At 36.0% G+C, this 25,000-nt stretch overlaps 1 protein-coding gene across 1 annotated transcript in view; it reads left to right on the top strand.

Annotated features, from left to right (window-relative positions):
* Positions 1 to 1,551: 1,551 nt before the first annotated feature.
* LOC137640310 (protein SpAN-like) overlaps positions 1,552 to 25,000 on the top strand; it is a 24,406-nt gene continuing 957 nt past the window's right edge. Inside the window, exons 1-16 of the mRNA XM_068372943.1 lie at positions 1,552 to 1,680; positions 7,931 to 7,960; positions 8,299 to 8,328; positions 9,648 to 9,716; positions 10,059 to 10,239; positions 11,080 to 11,270; positions 11,695 to 11,889; positions 13,356 to 13,482; positions 13,661 to 13,795; positions 15,166 to 15,249; positions 17,823 to 17,985; positions 18,191 to 18,328; positions 19,505 to 19,925; positions 21,753 to 21,847; positions 22,958 to 23,090; positions 24,280 to 24,378. Of these exons, the coding sequence (XP_068229044.1) occupies positions 1,615 to 1,680; positions 7,931 to 7,960; positions 8,299 to 8,328; positions 9,648 to 9,716; positions 10,059 to 10,239; positions 11,080 to 11,270; positions 11,695 to 11,889; positions 13,356 to 13,482; positions 13,661 to 13,795; positions 15,166 to 15,249; positions 17,823 to 17,985; positions 18,191 to 18,328; positions 19,505 to 19,925; positions 21,753 to 21,847; positions 22,958 to 23,090; positions 24,280 to 24,378 (2,157 nt within the window). The 5' untranslated portion in view covers positions 1,552 to 1,614. The remainder of the gene's footprint in view (positions 1,681 to 7,930; positions 7,961 to 8,298; positions 8,329 to 9,647; positions 9,717 to 10,058; positions 10,240 to 11,079; positions 11,271 to 11,694; positions 11,890 to 13,355; positions 13,483 to 13,660; positions 13,796 to 15,165; positions 15,250 to 17,822; positions 17,986 to 18,190; positions 18,329 to 19,504; positions 19,926 to 21,752; positions 21,848 to 22,957; positions 23,091 to 24,279; positions 24,379 to 25,000) is intronic.

The following is a 25,000-nucleotide window of genomic DNA, read 5'->3' as shown; positions in this document are numbered from 1 at the left end:
TTTTTCGGTCGACCTTTAACTTGACCTTGACCTTTAACCTAGGACTTTCAAACTGAATCACTTCCACATCTCAACATAACAATTAATCCCTAAAAAGTTTCACAACTCTATGAGTAAAATTGTGTCCAGTAAGTTGTTCGTAAACAAACAAACGGACAAACTGGGGTGAAAAAATAACCTCCTCCCAACTTTGTTGGTGGAAGTAATATAATATGACCAATCTATTTCAACGTCATTACTGATCTCAAGATATTTTGTATTTCTATTCATTACATTTCAAATAGTTTATATATTGCCTTATTTCCTTTCCTCACTGGGCTATTTTCCCCGTTAGAGCCCTTGGGCTTTAACATTCTGCTTTTCCAACCATGGTTGTAGCTTAGATAATAATTATAATAATAATAATAATAATAATAAAAATAATAGTAATAATGATAATAAGCATAATAATAATAATAATAATTATAATAATAATAATAATTATAATAATAATAATAATGATAATAATAATAATAATGAAAATGATAATAATAATAATGAAAATGATAATAATAATAATAATAATAATTGGTAGAACTTCAAAAGTTCAAACTTGCAGCAACTGTTTTTAAGTTGAACAGGCATTTATAAGTATTTTGTCATAGTTTATATAAAAAAAAGTTCTGTTTTAATGAAATTACTGCACTTAAAATATTTTTTTTTCAGTTGTTCATCACTTCTCCTATAGTTTATTTCCTTTCTCCACTGGGCTATTTTTCCCTGTTGGAACCCTTGGGCTTATAGCATCCTGTATTTCCAATCTCAGCTGTAGCTTAGCTAATAATAATAATAATAATAATAATAATAATGATAATAATAATAATAATGATAATAATAATAATAAAAATAATGATAATGATAACAATAATAATAGTATTAATATTAATATTAATATATAATATTAATAACAATAATATTAATAATAATAATGATAATAATAAAAATAAAAATAATAATAATAACATTGATAACAATAATAATAATAATAATAATAATAGTATTAATATCATTAATATTAATATCAATAATGTTAATATCATTAATAATAATAATAATAACAATAATAATAATAATAATAATAATAATAATAATAATAATAATAATAACATAAGCAATTCGGGCCAATGAAAATGTCACAAGCTTACTAAGGAATGTCCTTGAACACACGAAATCTATCTGGGAAATCGATGAACTCTGATTATGAGATATAAAATGGATTTATATAAAAGTTGGGCAATTAACTCTAATTAGACTCTGGTATGACTCTCGGTAAATGGCCTATTTCGATGACGATCCTTTCACCGAGTTCCATTCATATGTAAATTATCCCTTTTGATTGATGGCACTGAGACCGGCATTATGGACACGAATAGATAGAAAGGCTGTATTACAGAGTCTATCAATGTGACGTCGTCAAGGGGGTTTGTGGCGGGGGGGGGGGGGGATAATATTTCATCGGAAATCAGGTGACGTGTTATGTAGCTACGAAACACGCCGGAAAGGGTATATAACCTGGGGTTAAGCACTTCAGTAGATACAAGTCTTCCTCCATTCGTCTTTTGGTGTTCAGACAAGATGGCCGTCTCCTGGTGTGTGATTGCTAGCTTGCTAGGGCTCGCTTTGGGACTCGTAAATGGTCAGGTGAGTTTATCAGTCGATTGAAGATAGATCTACAGTGAGAGAGTGAAGGGAAACTCTATAGAAATCGAACAAGAGCCTCACTTTTTAAACCAGGTCGATAACTGTCCCGTGTACATATTCAAAAGCTTTGCTTTTACAATAAAACTAAAAATCTTTGAACTGGTCGTAACAGATTTCTTCCTATACTTTCATCTCTTTAACATCGAATATCTCGTATCTATGTCAATTTCTTGGTACAGCAAGAAAGAGCGATTGTGTGGCTGTGCTACACCGAAAAAGAACTTTTTTTCCATGTTCGCTATTATCTGTATTTAGAGAAAGGGTGTAGGTAAAACTAGGATACTGTGATTTGAATAATTTGACCAATGTTTTAACTAAGTGCGAACAATCAGCTGTTATGAAAGCCAAATATCATAGAAAAACTGGTTCTAGGCGAGTCGACTTGCTCTTAGATAAACAGAAGTCTTCCAGCATTGAAATACGGTAAAAAAAAAAAATACAATTTTAATCGGAAAATCGCCGTAAAAATATACTGTTCTCAGGCGTATTTCAGTAAAATACAGGCGACCAAAATTTTACAATACTTTATTATATTTTACTAGTTGGTGACCGTACTATCACTTCTTTACGTCAATGTATCCGTTTTTAAAACAATAAATGCTTGGCAACATTATTCCAGGATTTTTACCGTATTTTTTAATGAAAATTTTCAAGTTTACACAATAAAAAAAAATAAGAGAACAGAGATACATGAAGAAATAAATATTTCTGCCATTTGCTTTTTGAATAAATAAGAACATGCTTTTTGCACATCACATTATTATTATTATTATTATTATTATTATTATTATCACTTGCTAAGGTACATCCCTAGTTGGAAAAGCAGGATACTATAACCCCAGGGGCTCCATCAGGGAAAATAGCCCAGTGAGGAAAGAATACGAGGAAAAATAAATCATATCAAGAAGAGTAACACATATACGTCTTCAATTTTACTGACAGTAATATCACGTAAAATAAACCACCTGCCCTAAAATTCCCAAGGATTTCGAAGTAATAAAATGTCCGCGTGATTTTCACAACCGATATTTAAAAAAAAATTGTGTTCCTTTCACCTTTAATTATATTCCAATTTTTCAGTAAATTGTGTAAACCTTTAAAACACCATAACACGTAATGTGCTGTTCACCCCTTGCATGTACTCATGTGCTTCCTATACAAATGTTATATACATTTTATATACTGTATATATATGTGTATATATATATACATACATATATATGTGTATATATAGGCCTATATGTGTGTGTATGTGTAAATGGAGCAACACTTATGAAATCTTTTATTTATTTTTAAATTTAGCTTAGAATTTTGATAAAAATTATTGGAAACTGAGGACATGTTTAAAGATCATGCCACAAGGTCTTTAGCATTTAATATGCATATATATATATGTGTATATATATATATATATATATATATATATATATATATATATATATATATATATATATGTATATATATGTATATATCTGTATATATATATGTATATATATGTATATATATATATATATATATATATATATATATATATATATATATATATATATATATGTATATATATATATGTATATATATATATATGTATATATATTTATATATATATATATATATATATATATATATATATATATATATATATATATATATATATGCATCTTAAATGCTAAAGAACTTGTGGCATGATCTTTAAACATGTCCTCAGTCTCCAATAATTTTTATCAAAATTCTAAGCTAAATTTAAAAATAAATGAAAGATTTTATAAGTGTCGCTCCATTTGCATACATACACACACATATGAAGGCTATATATTAATACATATGTATACATATGTATATATATGTGTATGTATATATATATATATATATATATATATATATATATATATATATTACTATATGAAGTATCTATGTTCTCAAACTTAGCTGAGAGTAACCATAGGTGAGTAACTCGCAGACGCATCCAATTTTAAACTTTTTTTTTTTTTTTTTTTTTTTTTTTTTTTTTTTTTTACTGGCCGGCATCTTACACTAGATAAAACTATAAGAATGCATTTGATTCTACACATTAACATGTATAGAATACATAATGTACCAAGACATTTCGTCTTCGGACAATTTGGAAACTCTAGTCTGAAAAGCATTTTTTTTTTATCACGCTACTCTTCGTTTTTGAATTTTCATTTACGTAAAGTTCATATATGTTTACTTTTCTTTAAGGGCTGTTTTCCTGGTCCTATCACAGAAGGTAACACTGTGCCTCAAAGTACCTACAAGATCTGTTTGGCGTGTACAATACATTCTTAGGTATCTAGCATGTGACACATTATCCAGCTGCCCGCTGAGATACTATAAGTACCAAGACAAGAGAACACAATCAGGTTTTAAATCTTGAAATAGAAATATGTATAATTTTGACGAGGGCAATTGTGAGGGTTAACAGATATGATAAATGCAAAATTTCTTAAAAACCAATTAATCATAGTATACAGTATAAAAAAAATCAATAGAATTAATAAAAAAAAAAAAAGCTAAAAATAGCACTCTACCTATTCTACAAATAACCCTTGTTACTTGGCGGAAGTTAACAGTCGAGAAGAGTGCAAAAACCTCTGACAAATCCATATGATTCAACCACTGTGAATACAAAAACTCAATTGAATCAATGAAAAAAAAAAAACCACTGAAAATAGTGCCATACATATAATACAAATAACCTTTGTTACTACGTAACCTAAGCGGAAATGTACAGAACACTCACCATTCAGCTAACAGCAGTAGGTATAAGTTGCCGGGATGATCTGTCCAATAAAACGCTGAGCCAATCAGTGGAAGGAATGTGCCAAACAGAAGTCTTACTTAAAACGGCATTGTCCTGACAATCTTGAACCTCTACCAATTTGTGGCCACTAAACCCTCTTGGCTGGTAGTGCTGTGGCTTTAAGAGTGCCGTGGAATGAAAGGAGTCACAAGCCAAATAAGCAAATTTTTTCTACTGGAACAGTTTTTCATCTTACACTTGCACCTCCTGCTGTTATTCAGGTTGTCATTAAATTTAAAAAACAACAAGCCATATTTGGCAGTAGTTGGCAGACACTGTCTGTATTAGCCTAGGTCAGAAGTAAGGTTTGTGGCCGGCTTCTCGAACGCTTTGGTGTCTGCAATGTTCACAGATCATTCGATGCACGAGAAAGTAGTATTGTGCTTTATCATAACCGCCAATGGGTTCTAGAGGCACAGGCAATACATGTTCAATAATTTCCCATCTCCACACGCTCCTTAACAATCTATGTTTGTTCCTCCTTCCTTTTCAGTTGTAACGCGTCTCTCGCCTACGTATCCTACCCTATCCCTTATCCTTCGAGACAAGGTTATATCTATTCGGGGAAGGATAACCATGACTTGCTATTAACACGTCCCTGATTTATACACGATATCTCACTCGCAGAAATATCCCAAATAAAAAGCTTTCATTGAGAAACTACCACCAGGACATGGCTATCTAACCCAAAAATAGATTTTTTCCTATATCAAAATCCGTTAACTTTCTCTTCATGATATACCAGGTTTGGTATAAGTTCTACGTAGAGTCTTCTGGACAAAATTCCTAAGTCCAATCAAATCCAGCTTAACAGTAAAAAGTAGCTTGGTGTTCATTTATTAAAACGAAGCTAAAATAATACATGTACTCTAGTTCAGCACAGTTTTCTCCAGATACGAGTAAATTATCAGGGTGCATTGATAGGCCTATGGAACTGTACGTTGAAAACTCCGATGTCCTGATACATTCTACGTTGATTATAGAAAGATTTGGTAACACTGCACACACATTTTCGTTTGATTTTGAATAAAGCATTATCCGCTAACACTGACAAATTCAAAAATTAGTCATCATCACCGTGAGAATTGTCTATTAAAGTATCACATATTAGGCTAAAATATATATCTCGTATAGGCCTATATCTATCTGATCGTGTCTCTTAGTTCACCGAAACCTCAACATTTCGAAAAATATCAATTCAAATATGCACTGATTTTACGTAACATAAATCACAGTCCTCTAGAAATTTCACATCGTATTCTCGAACAGTTAATCTCTCATCTATAGGGAAAATTTAATGCTAATTCAACTGGGAAAACGTGCAAATTTGCAAAAATTAATGGTATCTCAACTATGACACTGAACAGGCAGAACGTGTTCCACGAACTGTCGTCGTGAATGTAAACAGCGCGCGATTGCTGCTGCTGTTGCTGCTTATTCCGCATAGCAACCGTGAGAAACTTCTTCCTGATCTCTAATGTTAGTTAAATGTTTTCAATAGTAATATCTCACAACATTTAGCTTTTGTATCAGTAAAGTTTATGTCTATAACCTTACAAAGGAATATTCTTTCGATTTTTTGAAGATTAAAAGGTATTTTGCAAGGCTTACGCTCTCCACAGATACCAAATTATGAAAAGCTTTTGTTTTCCTCTATTGATTTCTCAGAATTTAAAGCAATTCGCCTCATGGAAAACAAGTTAAAATTATATAAAAAAAACTAAATCATTATAAAAAAAATAGTTTGGTTTCCTCATTAAAAGACCTGAAACCATCCGAAGTTCGTGATGCCAGCATACATTCGATATATATTCAAAACATATAGGCCTACTAAATTATAAAATGGAGTAATTACTCTAAAGTTTATAATTCTTTAGTTATTTAATAATTCTAACTTGTTTTCCAAGTGGCGAAATGTTTTAAATCACGAAAAAGTAATAGAGAAAAACAATAGCTTTGCGGAATATGGCAGTATATGAGAGCGTGGTCTTGTAAACAAAAAACGAAAAACAAATTAAAGTATGACATTGTACTTTGCTTATGTTTGAAATATATATATATATATATATATATATATATATATATATATATATATATATATATATATATTTCATAGTTTTGCAGTATTTATGATTCAATATTATTCTAAGTAATTAAATAAGGTTTGTGTCTAGTATGAGTCTAAGCCTGAATATTGAAGTAACCTAAGTTATCAATATTAACTATTGTCGCTAGTATATGAGAATTAGGCCGATACGAATATATTCAAATGTTTTATTATTATTATTATTACTATTATTATTATTATTATTATTATTATTACAAGTCAAGCTACAACCCCAGTTGGAAAAGCAGGATGCTATAAGCCTAAGGGCTCCAACAGCGAAAAAATAGATGAGCGAGGAAAGGAAATAAGGAAATAAATAAGCTAAAAGAGAACTAATAAATAATCAATATAAAACACTTTAAGAACAGTAACAACATTAAGTTAAATCTTTTATACATAAACTATAAAAACTTAAAAACAAACAAGAGGAAGATAAAAAAAAGACAACAGCGTTCCTGAGTGTATCCTCAAGCAAGAGAACTCTAACCCAAGACAGTGGAAGACCATGGTACAGAGGCCATGGCACTACCCAAGACTAAGAGAAAAATAGTTTGATTTTGGAGTGTCCTCCTAAAAGAGCTGGTTCCATAACTAGTCTCTTCTACCCTTACCAAGAGGAAAGTAACCACTGAACATTAACAGTGAAGAAAAATGCCCTATACCATCTGCTAGTTCAACTGTCTTACTGAATATGCAGCAATTATTACCTCCACCAACGAAGTTGAAAGGAGGTTATGTTTTATTGAACCCCCCTGTTTGTGTGTTTGTTTGTGTGTGTGTGTTTGTTTGTGAACAGCTTCCTGGCCACAGTTTTAATCGTAGAGTAATGAAACTTGCAGGGATTAACTGTTATGTAAAAAGCTGGAAAGGATTGAATTTTGGAAGGTCAAGGTCAAAGGTCAAGGTCAAAAGCACGGTGAAACGAAATATCCCATTCACGTAATCAGCCATAAGTTTGGATATCGTTGTTACAGAGACTTCAAACTTGGTTTATTTTTAGGTGTATGAAAATTCACACCAATTAATACACGTTAACGTCAAAGGTCAAGGTCAAGGTCGAGCAAAAAGTGAAATAAGTTGCTGCGGCGGAGGTCTGCACTCTAGTGAGTGCCCCTCTAGTATTCTAATATTACTTAGCCAGTATGTGTAAAATTTCATCTGTTGGTTTCTTTTAGATAGACAAGAATTTGAAACCATCAAAATTTAAATGTCCACAGAAAATATGATTTAAAAACTTAAATATTTCAACCTTTGATTTTCAGGAGACAACTCAGGACAAACCGCTGATTTTGGTAAGTAACCTTATCGAATGATTCTTCTTCCTCTACATCTTTTCCCTGACCATATATTTTTCGGCTAATTTTTCATGGCCGGGAGCCTTTCCTGCCGCCAACCCTCCCCATTTACCCGGGTTTGGGACCGGCACCAAATTGAGGCTGGCTTGCCCCCCGCTCAGTGGCTGGGTTAAGTAACCTTATCGAATTAAACCTCTAATTATTCAAGTACTAAGACTTTTCATTCATAGAATAAAGTAATTTACTAAATTCAAAAGATGATAGTTTTCCTAAATGAGATAAAACTTTCACAGTCATGATAAAAATAGACTTACATTACTTATTTTCCCCCACAGAATAATCCTCCAGAATTTACTCCGTTGCCGGTAAGTATTATTATTATTATTATTATTATTATTATTATTATTATTATTATTATTAATTGCTAAGCTACAACCCTAGTTGGAAAAGGGCTCCAATAGGGAAAATAACGCAGTGAAACAACAGGAAGAGAAATAAGATAGAATAGTGTGCCCGAGAGTACCCTAAAGCAAGAGAGCTCTAACCCAAGACAGCGGAAGACCATGGTACAGAGGCTATGGCACTACCCAAGACTAGAGAACAATGGTTTGATTTTGTAGTGTCCTTCTCCTAGAAGAGCGGCTTACCATAGCTAAAGAGTCTCTTCTACCCTTACCAAGAGGAAAGTAGACACTGAACAAATAGGCCTACAATGCATTAGTTAACCCCTTGGATGAAGAAGAATTCTATGGTAATCTCAGTGATTAAGGTGTATGAGGACAGAGGAGAATATATAGAGAATAGGCAAGACTATTCGGTGTGTGTGTGTGTGTGTGTGTAGGTAAAGGGAAAATGAACCGTAACCAGAGAGAATGATCCAATGTAGTACTGTCTGGCCAGTCAAAGGACCCCATAATTCTCTAGCAGTGTTATCTAAACGGGTGGCTAGTGCCCTGGCCAACCTACTACCTATTCGAGAGGGTGATTCTATTCTTGTTACTCTTCACCCTCATATGCTTCCTTCAACAGAATAGAATGATTAGGAGTGAAGAGCCAAATAAAACAACAAGTGAAGATTAAAATGGAGAATGAAAACAGATTAGAAACTTTTGTTAAGAGTGTTGGTGTTGGCCGATGTAGGCCTAAAAAAGAAACAACAATGCCCATACAATAACCAGAAAAATATTCCATAGTTGTTGGTTTTATAAGATATTGATTGATTCATCAGTTGCTTCTACTTGGCCTTACAATTTAGGAGAGGGAATGTAATCTTGATCAGAATCCCACAAAATTTATCACCGACAACTTTTTTATTCAAGTTATTATATTAGAAAATTCACAAGACTATACTGACGATCGCTATGTTAGAAGCTAAATTTCTCTCAAGTGCGTTAATTCACAAGATGTAGTCGCGTGTAATCATGCTTTCGTTCAACAATAAGCTTGCAAACTCAGAAGATGTAGTCGCGTGTGATCATGCTTTCATTCAACAATAAGCTTGCAAACTCAGAAGATGTAGTTGCGTGTGATCATGCTTTCATTCAACAATAAGCTTGCAAACTCAGAAGATGTAGTCGGGTGTAATCATGCTTTCATTCAACAATAAGCTTGCCAACTCAGGTCCCTTTAAAATCGATGTGATTGAAGGTCAAGCTTCTAATGCAGCGTGTTCTCTCCTCCACAGGAAGGAAATCCACCCATGATGACTCCTCCAGAAGAAGGTAGAGCTGTTCCCGTTCTGCGGAAAGAAGATGTAAGTACACTGAAGATAATGACTTTCAATTTGTATTATCCCTAAGCTAAGGCAATTTAGTTTGTAGAGCCAATATCATTCCAAGCCGGATTTGTCTTACGTTAGATTTCAATCATACAAGTTTTGGCGTTTATTGGCATTAGTCCTTTGGAAATAAAAAAAAAAAAAACTAATTATGTTGTTCTTTGTCCCCATTCTGTAGAAATGCAGTTTAAAACAGCTAATGAACATTATTCAGTAGTTTCTAAAGATTTTGTTGTCTGCTTTGCTATTTTCTCATCTGAATTCTACAATCTCGCAAGAGGTTTAAGTAGCTCACATTTCCCCAATTCTTCCCAACAGCTTGATGGATTTGAGCATGTCAACCCATCACATGTCAATGGCATAGAGCTGTTTGAAATTGACATTATGTTAGATGAAGTGCAGAGAAAACAGCTACTGGAGAGAAAAGCCGTACCTAATACCGCCATGCGATGGCCAAATGTAGGAGGCATACCAGTTGTGCCTTACCAATTTGGAGATGGTGAGATCCCTTGATTTGCTTTGTTGATTATTCAAGTCTCTATGGTAATTGGGTTCACCAAAATATTCATAGAAAATTATCCTTGTTGTGAGAATCTCCTTGTAGGCTTATAGGTACGTTCAAGGCTCTTCATGGTGCAAAAGTCAATTTTTAGTCTTGCCAAAACTAGACCTATGTCAAAGTCTTTGAGAATATAGTAAGAGATGCATGAGTAAAAGATGTGAGATGTTGATGTAATCTATACACTATCAAGGAACATGTGATTGCCACATTTTATGTTATGTGGTTCAATGTAGGGGATATGATTTAAAAGGGATAGCACAACAGTATGGCAAAAAGTTCACTAGACATCTGAGGGTACCAAAAAATGGTACGCTAAAAAAAAAGGAGTATATATTGCAATTATTACTGTTCCAGAGATGCTTATTTAACTATATTTTCCTTCACAATCACTGACTAAATTATGACTGGTCAAAATAGAATTGTTTAAAATATGACTCTGTTAATCAGGGTTGTGGTGGCCGATGCGATAACGTCCCTTAAGGTAATCGCAAGACTAGGGTTAGAGTCCCGCTCCTACACGATAGTTTCTTTGGTCACTGCAACCTCACTATCCTTCTGGATGGGGTGTTTGGGGGAGCCTCTAGGTCTATCTGCTGACTCATCAGCAGCCATTGCCTAGCCCTCCTTGGTCAGGGCTTGGGTGGATAGGGGGATTGGTTGCTGATCATATGTATATATGGTTAGTCTCTACGGCATTGTCCTGCTGAATAGGGCAATGTCACTGTCCCATACCTCTGCCATTCATGAGTCTTTGTTACAGCTTCATCCTTCTTCCAGCAAATGTGGATCAAACAGCAGTAGAAGCAGGAATAGCCCACTGGGAGGAACATACCTGCATTGACTTCCAGAAAATCTCAGGTACCCCACCAGCTAACTATCTGAACTTCATCCTGGATTCTGGATGCTGGTCGTATGTCGGGATGATATCAAGCCCTCAAGATATATCAATTGGAAATGGATGCAATGGGGTGAGCAGACTACATGTGATGAAAACTTTGAAACTTGAAGATTTTTTAAGCCTGAAATGCTAACAGGGCATGCATTACTATTAGGTTATTTCTCCATCAGAGAATGATGTCTAAGCAATGGCAGGCTGAGCAGCCGATCGGGACTACGGTCCACCCCAAAAGCCAAAGCAAAGTCCTTCAAAAGAAGGCAACCGTCTTACCCCATACGAATGGGGAAAAAACGCACCCTAATATACAAAGAAGAAGAATGATGTTCTGCTTTATCTAACGTATGTTTTATTACGAACTGAATTGAAACTCAGCTAGACTTTACAGAAATCAAAGAGGAATTTAATTTTCCAGTACAATTGATTACCCTTTGATCATCAAAACCAATTCACTTGATACTCCCAAGACCCACTATCTTCTGGTTCTTAATTTTCAGCTCGGGACAGTTGCTCATGAGATAGGCCACGCCATGGGAATGTACCACGAGCAGTCACGATCAGACAGGGATGACTATGTTAGCATCATTTTGGAGAACGTAGCTGCTGGCAGAGAGAACAACTTCCGGAAGGCAACCGACAACAACTACTCAATACCATATGATTTTAGTTCAGATATGCACTATGGTGCAGATGTGAGTCGAATCTGCATCTTTCTGTACAGTTTTTAATCAGAGGAGAGATGAAATTGCATTTTTTTTTTTACAGTTTTTAACCAGATGAGAGTTGAATTTGCTTTTTTCTGTACAGTTTTCAATCAGATGAGAGTTTAATTTGCATCTTTCTGTACAGTTTTCAGTCAGATGAGAGTTGAATTTGCATATTTCTGAACAGTTTTTAATCAGATGAAAGTTGAATTTCCATCTTTTTGTTCATATTTTTAATCAGATCAAAGTTGAATTTGCATTTTTTATGTAGAGTACTTAATCAGATGAGAGTTGAATTTGCTTTTTTTTTTACAGTTTTTAATCAGATAGGAGTTGAATTGGCATCTTTCAGTACAGTTTTCAATCAGATGAGAGTTGAATTTGCATTTTTCTGTAGAGCACTTGAACAAATGAGAGTTGAATTTGCTTCTTTTTGTAGTTTTTAATCAGATGAGCGTTGAAGTGGCATCTTTCTCTACAGTTTTTAATCAGATGAGAGTAGAATTTGCCTCTTTTGTACAGTTTTTAATCAGATGAGAGTTGAATTTGCATCTTTCTATACAGTTTTCATCAGATGTGAGTTGAATTTTCCTCTTTCTATAGTTCTTAATCAGGTGAGAGTTGAATTTGCATCTTTCTGTACAGTTTTTAATATGTGGGTTGAATTTTCCTCCTTTCATAATTCTTTTTTGCATCTTTCTGTACAGTTCTTAATCAGATGTGAGTTGAATTTGCATTTTTCTATACAGTTACTAATCAGACGAGAGTTGAATTTGCATCTTTTTATTCAGTTTTTAATCAGATGTGAGTTTAATTTTCATCTTTTCGTAGTTCTTAATCAGATGTGAGTTGAATTTGCATCTTTTTGTACAGTTTTTAATCAGATGTGAGTTTAATTTTCATCTTTTCGTAGTTCTTAATCAGATGTGAGTTGAATTTGTATCTTTCTTTACAGTTCTTGATCAGATGAGAGTTGTATTTGAATCTTTCTGTACAGTTCTTAATCATCATGCACTGATATCTCGATATCTATGGGATATGTTAATGGTGGTAAATAGAAACCTGAAGCAGTTAAGTTACTGCATTTGCATAATTTAGTCCAAAAAGGAGAGTAAAGGGGAAAATGAAGGTGGATAGCTGTAGCGACAGAGCTGAAAATATAAATGTTGACGTGATCACTTGAATTTAAGGGGCATGTCATAGCTATTGCTAGAATTTGACGTTCTTGTTTCAGATTGCCTGGCCCTTTCTTCCAGGCAAGGGCTCTTGCACACTTGCAAGAGCCTGTAGCGTTAGAACTTGGATTATGATATTAAAGTGGATGGAAGAATAAGAATTATTACAGTTTTATATATAAAATCTTGATGCTTATCAAAAGCTTATTTACGATTTACTCCCTCCAGAAAGATAATTGATTAATATATAAAGAAATCTTTGCTTTTACTCCGGAACAGTACTTTACTATCAATGGCAAAAACACCATAACAACAAAGAATCCTTTGGCGCAAGAACTCATCGGCAGTAGGGCAGGGCTGAGCCACTATGATAAACTGTTAGCTAACACGATGTATCCTTGCATTGGTAAGTTGCAACTCCCACAATTCAACTACTGCAGTATAGATGGTTACATTGATATTACAAATCATTGCAGTGTACTTTATTATCATGGTATATGAGATACTGAACAGAAGGGTAATGAGAAAATGCAATAATCTAATCAATTCTTCTTGAAACCTTTTCCCATCGATTTGCACATCAGCAAATTGGATGACTGCTTGCAGCATAACCACGAACCCTTGTCAGAATGATGGCTACGTAGGACAAGACTGCAACTGTGTTTGTCCCTCTGGAACAAGCGGCTCCAACTGTGAGGTTAAGAATCAAGGCTACTATGGTAATTATGCTAATTCAGGTCTCTTTTGTAGAAGGCTATACAAGCTGCAGGGAGTTGTCTGCCTTGCCGAGAGAGAATAAGATTCAGTACTGAAGTTGCTAAAGGGATCACAGAAGTTACACTGACGATCAATTTAAAGCATTCAGAAACTACATTCAGTACTGTGGGGGCTAGGAGATTTAGCTTAACAGCCCCCACCTGGAGATAAGCTCCAGACAATCTGAACGAACGACGAACGACATCTCTCAGTACTGTGGGGGCTATGATATTTAGCCTAAGAGCCCCCACCTGGAGATAGGCTCCACGCAATCTGAACAAATGACTTCAATCAGTACTGGGGGGGGGCAGCTATAACATTTAGTTTAAGAGCCCCCACCTGGATATAAGCACCAGGCAAGCTGAACGAATGACGAACGACTACACTCAGTACTGTGGGGGCTATGACATTTAGCCTAAGAGCCCCCACCTGGTGATAAGCTCCAGAATATCTGAACGAACGACTTCACTCAGTACTGTGGGGGCTATGAAATTTAGCCTAAGAGCCCGCACCTGGAGATAAGCTCCACGCAATCTGAATGAACGACCAAAGACTTCACTCAGTACGTGGGGGCTATGACATTTAATCTAAGAGCTCCCACCTGGAGATGAGCTCCAGGCAATCTGAATGAATGGCAAACTTCACTCAGTACTTGGGGCTATGACATTTAGCCTAAGAGCCCTCACCTGGAGATAAGCTCCAGGCAATCTGAACGAACGACTTCAATCAGTACTGGGGGACTATGACATTTAGTTTAAGAGCCCCCTCCTGGAGATAAGCACCAGGCAATTTGAACGAATGACTTCACTCACTACTGATGGGCTTTTACAATTACTGTTACAGCTAGATCAGCCATTTGTCCTTAGAGAAGTGGATGTAGACGCAAAAGAAGTGTTTCTTTAATAAATATGTTACTTTATCAGTAGCTTACAGAGGTATACTACATAGAACAACGTACATGTCTCAGGGGAGTCATGATTGTGGTTTGAACAAATTTTCAAAAAATAGGCTACACAAAGTTGGAAAGTAACAGAAAATTTATTCTAAGTTTAGAAACATTATAAGCTACAAAAACTTTACTGCTTGTAAAATCCTACATCAAGTTATAGAGCACTTTATTCTGTGACGTGAATGTATTTAGAAAGAAAAGAGGGCTAGTTGAACGTAGACCATATCAAGTGCATTGTCAATTGAAGTACATTTATTATAAAATCTGTTAAATCCTTGTCATGATAGCAGAGTGTAATACGAATTATTGCAATTAGTGAAAACTATTCTTGGAGTCGAAGATACATTTAGATAAGTTATCTAACATTATGTTTTTGCATTGCAGATAGCCTTCTCTCAGGCTGTTCTGAAAACATCACTGCACCAGGGACGGTAACATCTCCTAACTACCCGAATAGATATCCCTCTGGTAAGTAAACGATGTTGTTGTTGTTGTTATTATTATTATTATTATTATTATTATTACTATTATCATTATTAGTCAAATAAGTGCAGTGACCTGTTGGTAGCGGCCTTGCCTGGTAATCTTCAGACTGGGGTTTGAGTCCCGCTCAAACTCGTTAGTTTCTTTGGTCGCTGCACTCTCGCCATCCACGGGAGATAACGATATGGGGGTTTTGGGAAGTATATAGGAATACATACTGAGTCATCTGCTGCCATAGCCTGGCCCTCGTTGCCCCTAGCTTGGGTGGAGAGAGGTCTTAGGCACTGATCATATGTAATATGGTCAGTCTCTAGGGTATTGTCCTGCTTGATAGGACAATGTCACTGTCTCTTGCCTCTGCCATTCATGAGTGGCCTTTAAACGTATAAGCCTTTAAACTACAACCCTGGTTGGAAAAGCAGAGTGCTACAAGCCCAAAGGATCCAACAAGGAAATAGCCCAGTGGGGAAAGGAAATAAGAAAATAGCAAATAAGCAATATATAAATAATGAAAAAAATAGAATATCTTAAGATCAGTAACAACCTTAAATTAAATCAGTCATGTATGAACAAAAATAATAGACTTAAGATCGTTCCACAATCTGGTCACACCTGGAAAAAATACTTCTAGAATACTGTGTAATATTGTGCCTTTTGATGAAAGCATGGCTATTACAATTGACTTTCTATTCACAGTGCTCATTATTTCACAATCAGTTAATCGTGTATCTTCTTCAATTAACGAACTTTTTTCCCATTTTTGTATGGGGTAAGCACGGTTACCTTCTTTTTTAAGGCTTTTGCTTTGTCTTTGGAGTAGACCATAGTCCCAATTGACTGTCCTGCCTGACATCGCTTAGATCACAGTAGCGTATGGTCATGTATTGTAGCAGTCACCAGTGTCCTTCCTCCCAGCAGCGAGGAGTCCTAGCACGGTTAAGTCAACAGTTTGAGACTTGTGAAATGTCTATTATATTTTTTAGGTGTTGGAATCACTTTGTTTGTGCGTGTATCAGTCTGTAACACCTTTTTGCTTTAGTCTACCTATCTGTTGATTACATATCATAATCCTGAGGTTTCTTACATGGATAGCAACGGGTCCGCCTCTCTGACTAGTCGGCTGCAGATTTGAACCTGCGCCACAGATTTCTACGAAGTCTGAGCTTGTTGCCCTAACCGACTTAGCCATTGAGGCTCTTCAGTTAAGAGAGTATCATATGAATTTAAATAATACATGTGTTACTATCTCTTAATAAGTGATTATTTATATGTCTTACCTTAATGCATCAGGTAAATGTATTCGATAGAATGTTACACCAAATGGAAGATCTAAACATTGACATGTGATTTACACCAAACGTCTGGAGAAATAAAAGACAAGATAAGTCAATTCTCTTCTGTCCTCATACACCTGACAGCACTGGGATTACCAAACAATTCCTCTTCACTCAAGGGGTTAACTACTTCTTTTTGGTAAGTGTAGAAGAGACTCTTTAGTTATGGTAAGCAGCTCTTCTAGGTGAAGGGCACTCCAAAATCAAACCATTGTTCTCTAGTCTTGGATTGTGCCATAGCCACTGCACCATGTTCTTCAACAGTCTTGGATTACAGTTCTTCTTGCTTGGGGGTGCACATAGACACACTATTCTATCTTGTTTCTCTTCCTCTTGTTCTTTTCAAGTTTTTGTATTTTATTTATAAAAGATCTAATTTAATGTTGTTACTGTTCTTAAAATATTGTTCAGTACCTTTATTTTTAATTTATTTATTTTCTTGTTTTCTTTCCACACTGGGCTAATTTTTCCTGTTGGAACCCTTGGGCTTATAGCATCCTGCCTTTCCAACTATGCTTGTAGCTCAAATTGTAATAATGATCACTGCAATAGTCCTTTCTCATGCAATCCACCAACACCACTGTTAGAAAGTTTGATAGGTTCGTCAACGAAGAAAATTGAGGGTTCTATACGCCATCAACAAGTTCCTGTAATTAAAAATTCACACATTATAATAATGTTACATTCAATACAAAGAAAGAAGCTCATGTACAATTTTAAATACTACATCATAATCAGATCTGGTTAATAGCAAGTCCAAAGCTGTGGTAACATTATACGTCTGCCTGATCTGTAACGAAAGTGGACAATTTTCAATTACATGAATCTCTGTCTTTAGTGCCTGCAACCTCACCATCCGCACCCTAGACTGGGGATCAAGTCCCACTCAAACTTGATAGTTTCTTTAGTGCCTGAAACCTCACCATCCTTGTGAGTTAAGGAGGGGGGGGGGGGCGGGGGCGGCCGAGCGGTCGTTTGGGGGAGCCTGTGGATCTACCTGCTGATCATCAGTAGCCATTGCTTGGCCCTCCCTGGTCCTAATTTGGGTGGAGAGGGGGCTTGGGCACTGATCAAATGTATATATGATCAGTCTTAAGGACATTGTCCTGCTTGATAGGGCAATGTTATTGCCCCTTGACCCTGCGATTCATGAGCGGCCTTTAAACCTTTAAAAGTAATATGAATAGTAGGCTTAAAATCTTCTCTTTCTACCTTGTTCCACAGGTCTGAAATGTGTGAAATGGATCCAGGCTCCTGAGTGCAACACTGTGAAAATAACGTTCAATGGTTTTCAGCTTTATAAAAGGAACGCTTATTGTAACAGTAACGAATGCTGTTATTTCGACCGCCTGGAGATAAGGACGACCAACCTCACTGTTGGTGATGTGTAAGAACTTAAATGCTGTTGTTGTTGTAGAATAAAATTGTATTTTTTTGCCATAGCGTTTCAAAAGCTAAATTCGCCTAGAAACAGATAGGGCATATGGTCAGCCCTTTTAAAAGAAAGCTATGCCACGTAAATTTGGCCAGCAATAGAGTTTTATGGTATCAATAATGAATTTAGGTAAATAACGCTGTCTTTATGCTTGCAGCTACTGCGACCAAGATATTGCTGTCGGTACAGACTTCACATCGCCAAGTAATCAAATGATCCTCTACTTCAAGACAGCAACGAATTATCACACTGGGTGGTCTATTAATGTCACATTCGTTCCAACCGCTTCGTGCCAGTAAGATTTCTTCAATACTTATTTCTGGCAAAGTGAAACTGAGTTCCTTTGAAATTTTTGGCTCGCTGTTAACACAAGCGATGAATGCCAATCATCTTTGTTACTAAGTGGACTCATCCAGTTTCATTCTACACATATTCTGCATTAATTTCCCAAGTTTTCTCTTCATCAAGTTAAAAAGATAGCTCATACTCGTTTATATTATTCAAACGACCATGAGTTTCCTAATAAATTTTCCAGCCCCTTCAGCAGTTGACCACACATGCAGGTCATTGTTATGCAAGAGTCCATGCTGGGATAAACCGGCTTAATCCAAAGCATACAATTCACCATTTGACTTCTTTAGTAGATTTGCAGTTGCCAGATACTTTTTATGAATGTTCCTTGGGGCTATCTTATGTATTTTTATTAGTTTATTAATCCATGGATGTTAGATGATTAATAAAAAAAAAAAAAAACCTATAATTAACTGTATATTACCAACAACTTCCCGTTACTCTGACAATGTTCTCAAAATTACCCATATATAGATAGATAGATTGGTTGATGAAAAATCTCTAGGCCTCTAGTATTTGAAAAACATATGTTATAACTGATACCATAACATCTATACATGTCATCTATTGAACCATCAAGGTAATCATTACTATTTTTCCAGATATTTCCACGTTTTCTAGGGAAAATTTTCATGTTGCTAGCTTAAGCCCTTCTCTGGTGTCTTATTTAAGCCCACTAATGGGTCCGTGACTACTAGTCTAAGAGATAAGCTCGGGGCAATCTTGGTGTGTGCGTAGGTGAGCCAACTGAATCAGGAAGTAAGCAGAGTAACATTGAGCAATGCTTCTTGGTGAATAGGTTAGGCACACCATCTGAGAAAAAGCTTGTAGTACAGCAAGAGTCAATTTGCAACATATGGACAAGAGTTCTCTGAAGAGGCAGCTTCTATTCCGACTAAGACTCCTCCTTCATATCCACTTATCTATTTTCTCAGGCAATTCTTCTTCTTCTTCTTCTTCTTGGCAACTTATAATGGCTGCTTTCTTAATCTTACAATAGAGAGGGTGAACATCAGTGCATACCAGGTTATTGTCTTGGGAATTTTGGTGTATGATATCTGCTTTTGTAAGAAGGCAAGAAGAAAGATAATTTGTAAATGATGTATCTTAATTTCAACAGGCCAGATACAACGTCAACAAGCACGTCCACCAGCACAAGTACTTCCACCAGCACAAGTACTTCCACCAGCACAAGTACTTCCCCCAGCACAAGTACTTCCACCAGCACAAGTACTTCCCCCAGCACAAGTACTTCCACCAGCACAAGTACTTCCCCAAGCACAAGTACTTCCACCAGCACAAGTACTTCCACTAGTACAAGTACTTCTACCAGCACAAGTACTTCCACTAGTACAAGTACTTCCACCAGCACAAGTACTTCTACCAGTCCAAGTACATCAACCAGCACAACAACAACTCCACCTAGCAATGGTCCTTGTAATATCCAGCAGTTGGGATCAAATAAATTCCAATGGACTTCCCCTAACTTTGGCAATGGCAATTACCCTAACAATCAGCCTTGCACGCTTGCCATGTCTTCAGTAAGTCTTGTCACACAATAGGCAACAGTGAGCAAGTTCCTTTAAAAAACATCTATAGTCGCCGCAAAGTTTCCGGGCAAAACAAGCCTCGTATCTGATCACGTCATAGTCAATCAAGTTGTCTCTCACGTTACCGGCGGTCACAATACACCCCTTACTAATTTCAAACTATACATACTTATATTCACTTTAAGGGGATGTGTTGTGACTGCTGTTAATGCGGGAGACAACATGATTGGCTATGACATCATCAGGTCAGGAGTTGGGGCTTGGATGACATGATTGGCTATGACGTCATCAGGGGTTGGACTTGGACGACATGATTGGCTATGACGTCATCAGGGGGTGGGGCTTGGGAGACATGATTAGCTATGACATCATCAGAGGGAGGGACTTATTTCGCCCGAAATCTCTGCGGCGACTACAGTATGCTCCAAGTAAATGTTGAATTCGAACCCTGCCTAATAAAAAGGTTATTACGATCATGAATATCTCAGAAATTTAAAATCTAATTTTCCTTTTCTCAACAGTACTGCATGCTGCTGGTAGCTGTGCTATGTTGGGTTTTCTTTTCTTTGTATTTTGCTCTACCTATCATGACCAACACAGCTCAGCTACTGGTGGCGTGTAGTACTGTTGAGAAATGGAAAATTAGAGCAATTGAAAAGGTCAACTATAAAATTAATGCCTCTATGGCAGCTGTAATCTTCAGTAAATTTTCAGGGTAAGAATTGATTATAATGTATATATATATATATATATATATATATATATATATATATATATATATATATATATATATATACACACACATATATATATATATATATATATATATATATATATATATATATGTGTGTATATAGCCTACATACATACATATATATATATATATATATATATATATATATATATATATATATATATATATATATATATATATATATATATATTTAGTATATATGTCTATATATGTAAATATCACCCACGAAATGCATTTAATACCGAATTCTATCTTGGGAAATACATATCCACTTGGAATTCATTTTATGGTAACAGCTTCTGGCCGGGTGGTGATTCGAACCACCACCTGTACGGCTAGAAACTATGCTTGTTACCATAAAATGAATTCCAAGTGGATATGTATTTCCCAAGATAGAATTCGGTATTAAATGCATTTCGTGGGTGATATTTACATTAATTAAAATCACGTGTGCTTGTGATATATGTTCATGTCTATATATGTCTATATATAGCTTATATTGTATATATATATATATATATACACATATATATATATTCATATATATATATATATATATATATATATATATACATATATATATTATCAGCCGTTACTAGTCCACTGCAGAACAAAGGCCTCAGACATGTCTTTCTACTTATGTCATTTTGTGGTCTTTCTAATGCCAGTCCACACCCACAAACTTTCTTAGTTCGTCCATCCACCGTCCTCTCCTCATTCCCCTACTTCTTTTGCAATATATGTGTGTGTACATTTGTGTGTGTAAGTACACATACACACACATGCACATACACACACACATACACACACACACACACACACACATATATATATATATATATATATATATATATATATATATATATATATATATATATATATATATATACAGTATATTCTCATGTGACAGCCTTAACAATCAGTCTTCAACTGATTCATTTGATTAGTGGATAGAATTCAATATCAAATAACATTGAGGTTGTTATTTACATGCTTGTGAATATATATGAATATCGTTATGCGGCATTATATGTTTTGTAATAATTCAAGTGTTATATTTTCAGACGACGCCAATGTGGACTAGGGTAATACTGAATACATTCAGTCTGGGCCGCTATGATAAAGTAAAACTCGAACGACCAACACTTTCGCCATTGATGTGAGTAATATTAGCCTTACTTAATTTCTGTGCCACCCCATAAAAGCCAGCCTAAGGCTGTAAAGTACCCAACATGATGTGCACTTCTACTATTCCCATCTCCTCTATTATCCCATCCACCCCACATAATTCCATCTTTTAGGGTTTTGGAGGCCTACTGGAAGCGTTCCGGCCTGGTGTTTGCCGTACTGGGATCCCAGTCATGCTTAGACTTGATAGTTTCTTTAGTGTCTGCAATCTCACCATCCTTGTGGGCTAAAGGTGGGGGCTTTACATGGGCCTATAGGTCTGCCCGCCGAAACATCAATTAGAAGCGTCCCGACCTGATGCTTGCCGGACTTGGATTCGAGTCACGCTCAAACTTGATAGTTTCTTTAATGGCTGCAATCTCACAATCCTTGTGAGCTAAGGATAAGGGCTTTGTGGGAGCCTATATGTCTACCCACAGAGTCATCAGCAGCCCTTATGTGGCTCTCCCTGGTCCTAGCTTGGCAGAGAGAGGGCTTAGGCAGTGATCATATGTGTATACGGACAGTCTCTAGGGTAATGTCATTCTCCCTAGCCTCTTCCATTTATGTACAGACCTTTAAAGGATTAGGAACTGGGTCATCTAAAAACTCATCTACTCATCCTTTTACCTACATGAAACGTTTCATTGATTCTGCATGTCCTCATATACTTTATCTCATACATATGCATTAAGTCTATGCTTAAATCTTATGCACTCACTCTTATATCTCTAACTTACCCTAACCTAACCTAATCAACTTATATCTATCCCAACCAGCCTAGCATAACCTATCCTAATCTAAACTAACCCAAGCAACCTAGTATAACCTAACCTAATGTAAACTAATCAAACCTACCCAAGCTTAGCCTAACCATAAAAGTTTAAAGGTAGTTTGAAAGTTATTTTTTTTAGGTTAATATATGCTATGTGCACTCTTATCCATTTAATCAGCAACTTGTTACATCGCTGGCAATTCATAAACTCATCATAATCCTGGCCTAAATTCTCAGTGTCCTAAGACTTAAATGACGGAGCATTTACATAAGATTTCCTAACCTAGACTGAAATTCAATTTCTCATTGCTACTTTCCTTCCCATAGTCTGAGAGGCTCCAAGACTGGTGTTAGGACACTTCCGTCGTCAAACTTCTTAGCTGAATTCTTCAACAGCCCGACCAAAAATGGAATTGGGTTTGATATCACATTTGAAGTCAAGTCGACCAACTGCCATCAGGTAAGATAATTTTTGGAAATTATTATTGTTATTATTACTGGCTCAGCTACAACCCTAGTTGGAAAAGCAGGATGGTGCCAAGGGTTCCACCAGGGAAAAATAGCCCTGCGAGGAAAGGAAATAAATAAATTACAAGGGAAGTAATGAACAATTTAAATTAAATACTTGAGAACTGTTACCACATTAAAACAAATCCTTTAGATATAAACTATAAAAACTTAAAAAAGGAAGAGAAATTAGATAGAATAGTGTGCCCAAACAAGAGAACTCTACCCAAAGGCAGTGGAAGACAATGGTACAGAGGCTATGGCACTACCCAAGATTATTATTATTTTTACTTGCTAAGCTACAACCCTAGTTGAAAAAACAGGATGTTATAAGCCCAATGGTTCCAACAGAGAAAATAGCCCAGTGAGGAAAGGAAATAATTAAAGAACAATCAAAATAGAATATTTTAAGAACAGTAACAACAGTAAATAAATCATTTATAAGTAAAATATAAAACCTTGAAAAAGTTAGAGAAATAAGATAGAATAGTGTGCCCAAGTGTACCCTCAAGCAAGAGAACTCCAATATGCCTTATGGTTCCCCATAGAGCCCAGTTCCAGCTAATTCCACATTACAGAAGTTGCTGTATTGTAGTCAAGTGTTTTAATACTTGGTGTAACTCAATCCTAGTCTGTGCCTCTTAAATTACTGCAGTTTGCTTACACTTCTCTCTCTCTCTCTCTCTCTCTCTCTCTCTCTCTCTCTCTCTCTCTCTCTCTCTCTCTCTCTCTCTTAGATATTAAAAGGAATTGAAAAGATTCAACACCACTCAATGTGGTTATTTCTTTACATTCAAAATATCAAATACATGGAACAGACTTCCAGCGGATGTAGTGAACAGTAGCGCGGTAAACTAACTCGAGAATAAGTTAGACAAGGTGATAGAAACTCTGAACGTTTAAACTAATTCAATCTACCCCAAAGTACGTGTAGACTATGGGGATGGACTAGACTTTGGGACATCCAAAATCCTTGCAGCTCTCTCTCTCTCTCTCTCTCTCTCTCTCTCTCTCTCTCTCTCTCTCTCTCTCTCTCTCTCTCTCTCTCTCTAAAAACTTATATTGTGTATTATCTAAGAAATATAGTTTTGCATCTCTGAAATTCTTCATTAACCGTTTCATTTCCCTCCGAATATTTACAGTTAATCACTGCAACTGCCGTCGGAGAATCGGGCATAATAGCGGCACCAGTGAGCCCCAACTATGCCTGGCAGAAGAAAGCATGTGAATTCTGGATCAGAGTAAGTCAAAATCTTCTGAATTCCCCGGATCAGAGTAAGTCAAGCTCTTCTGAATTCCCTGGATCAGAGTAAGTCAAGCTCTTCCTAATTCCCTGGATCAGAGTAAGTCAAGCTCTTCTGAATTCCCTGGATCAGAGTAAGTAAAGCTCTTTCTAATTCCCTGGATCAGTGTAAGTCAAGCTCTTCTGAATTCCCTGGATCAGAGTAAGTCAAGCTCTTCCTAATTCCCTGGATCAGAGTAAGTCAAGCTCTTCTTAATTCCCTGAATCAGAGTAAGTCAAGCTCTTCCTAATTCCCTGGATCAGAGTAAGTCAAGCTCTTCTGAATTTCCTTTGAATCATTTCCATTAGCCCATTAACCTCAAAGCTCCGCCCTTTATCACCACCCAAACCTCTACATTACACCAACGCTAAAGATTTCTTTCCAAAAGTAGGCCTAATCCATCTTTTTCCATCCATCAGCTTTCGATTTCTCCCATACGGAGGGGCTTTAGGGAAGCCTTAAACCCTTTACCTCAAAACCTAGCCCTTTACCAACCCCCCAAAACCTCTATATTACACCAAGGCTAAAAACATAAAAAGTATACTTAATCCATCTTTTTTCATTCATCTGCCCCCCCATC

The sequence above is a fragment of the Palaemon carinicauda genome, chromosome 4 (genome assembly GCF_036898095.1).
Source record: "Palaemon carinicauda isolate YSFRI2023 chromosome 4, ASM3689809v2, whole genome shotgun sequence".
NCBI classification, from domain to species: Eukaryota; Metazoa; Arthropoda; class Malacostraca; order Decapoda; family Palaemonidae; genus Palaemon; species Palaemon carinicauda.
This window is presented reverse-complemented; position numbering and strand designations above follow the sequence as displayed.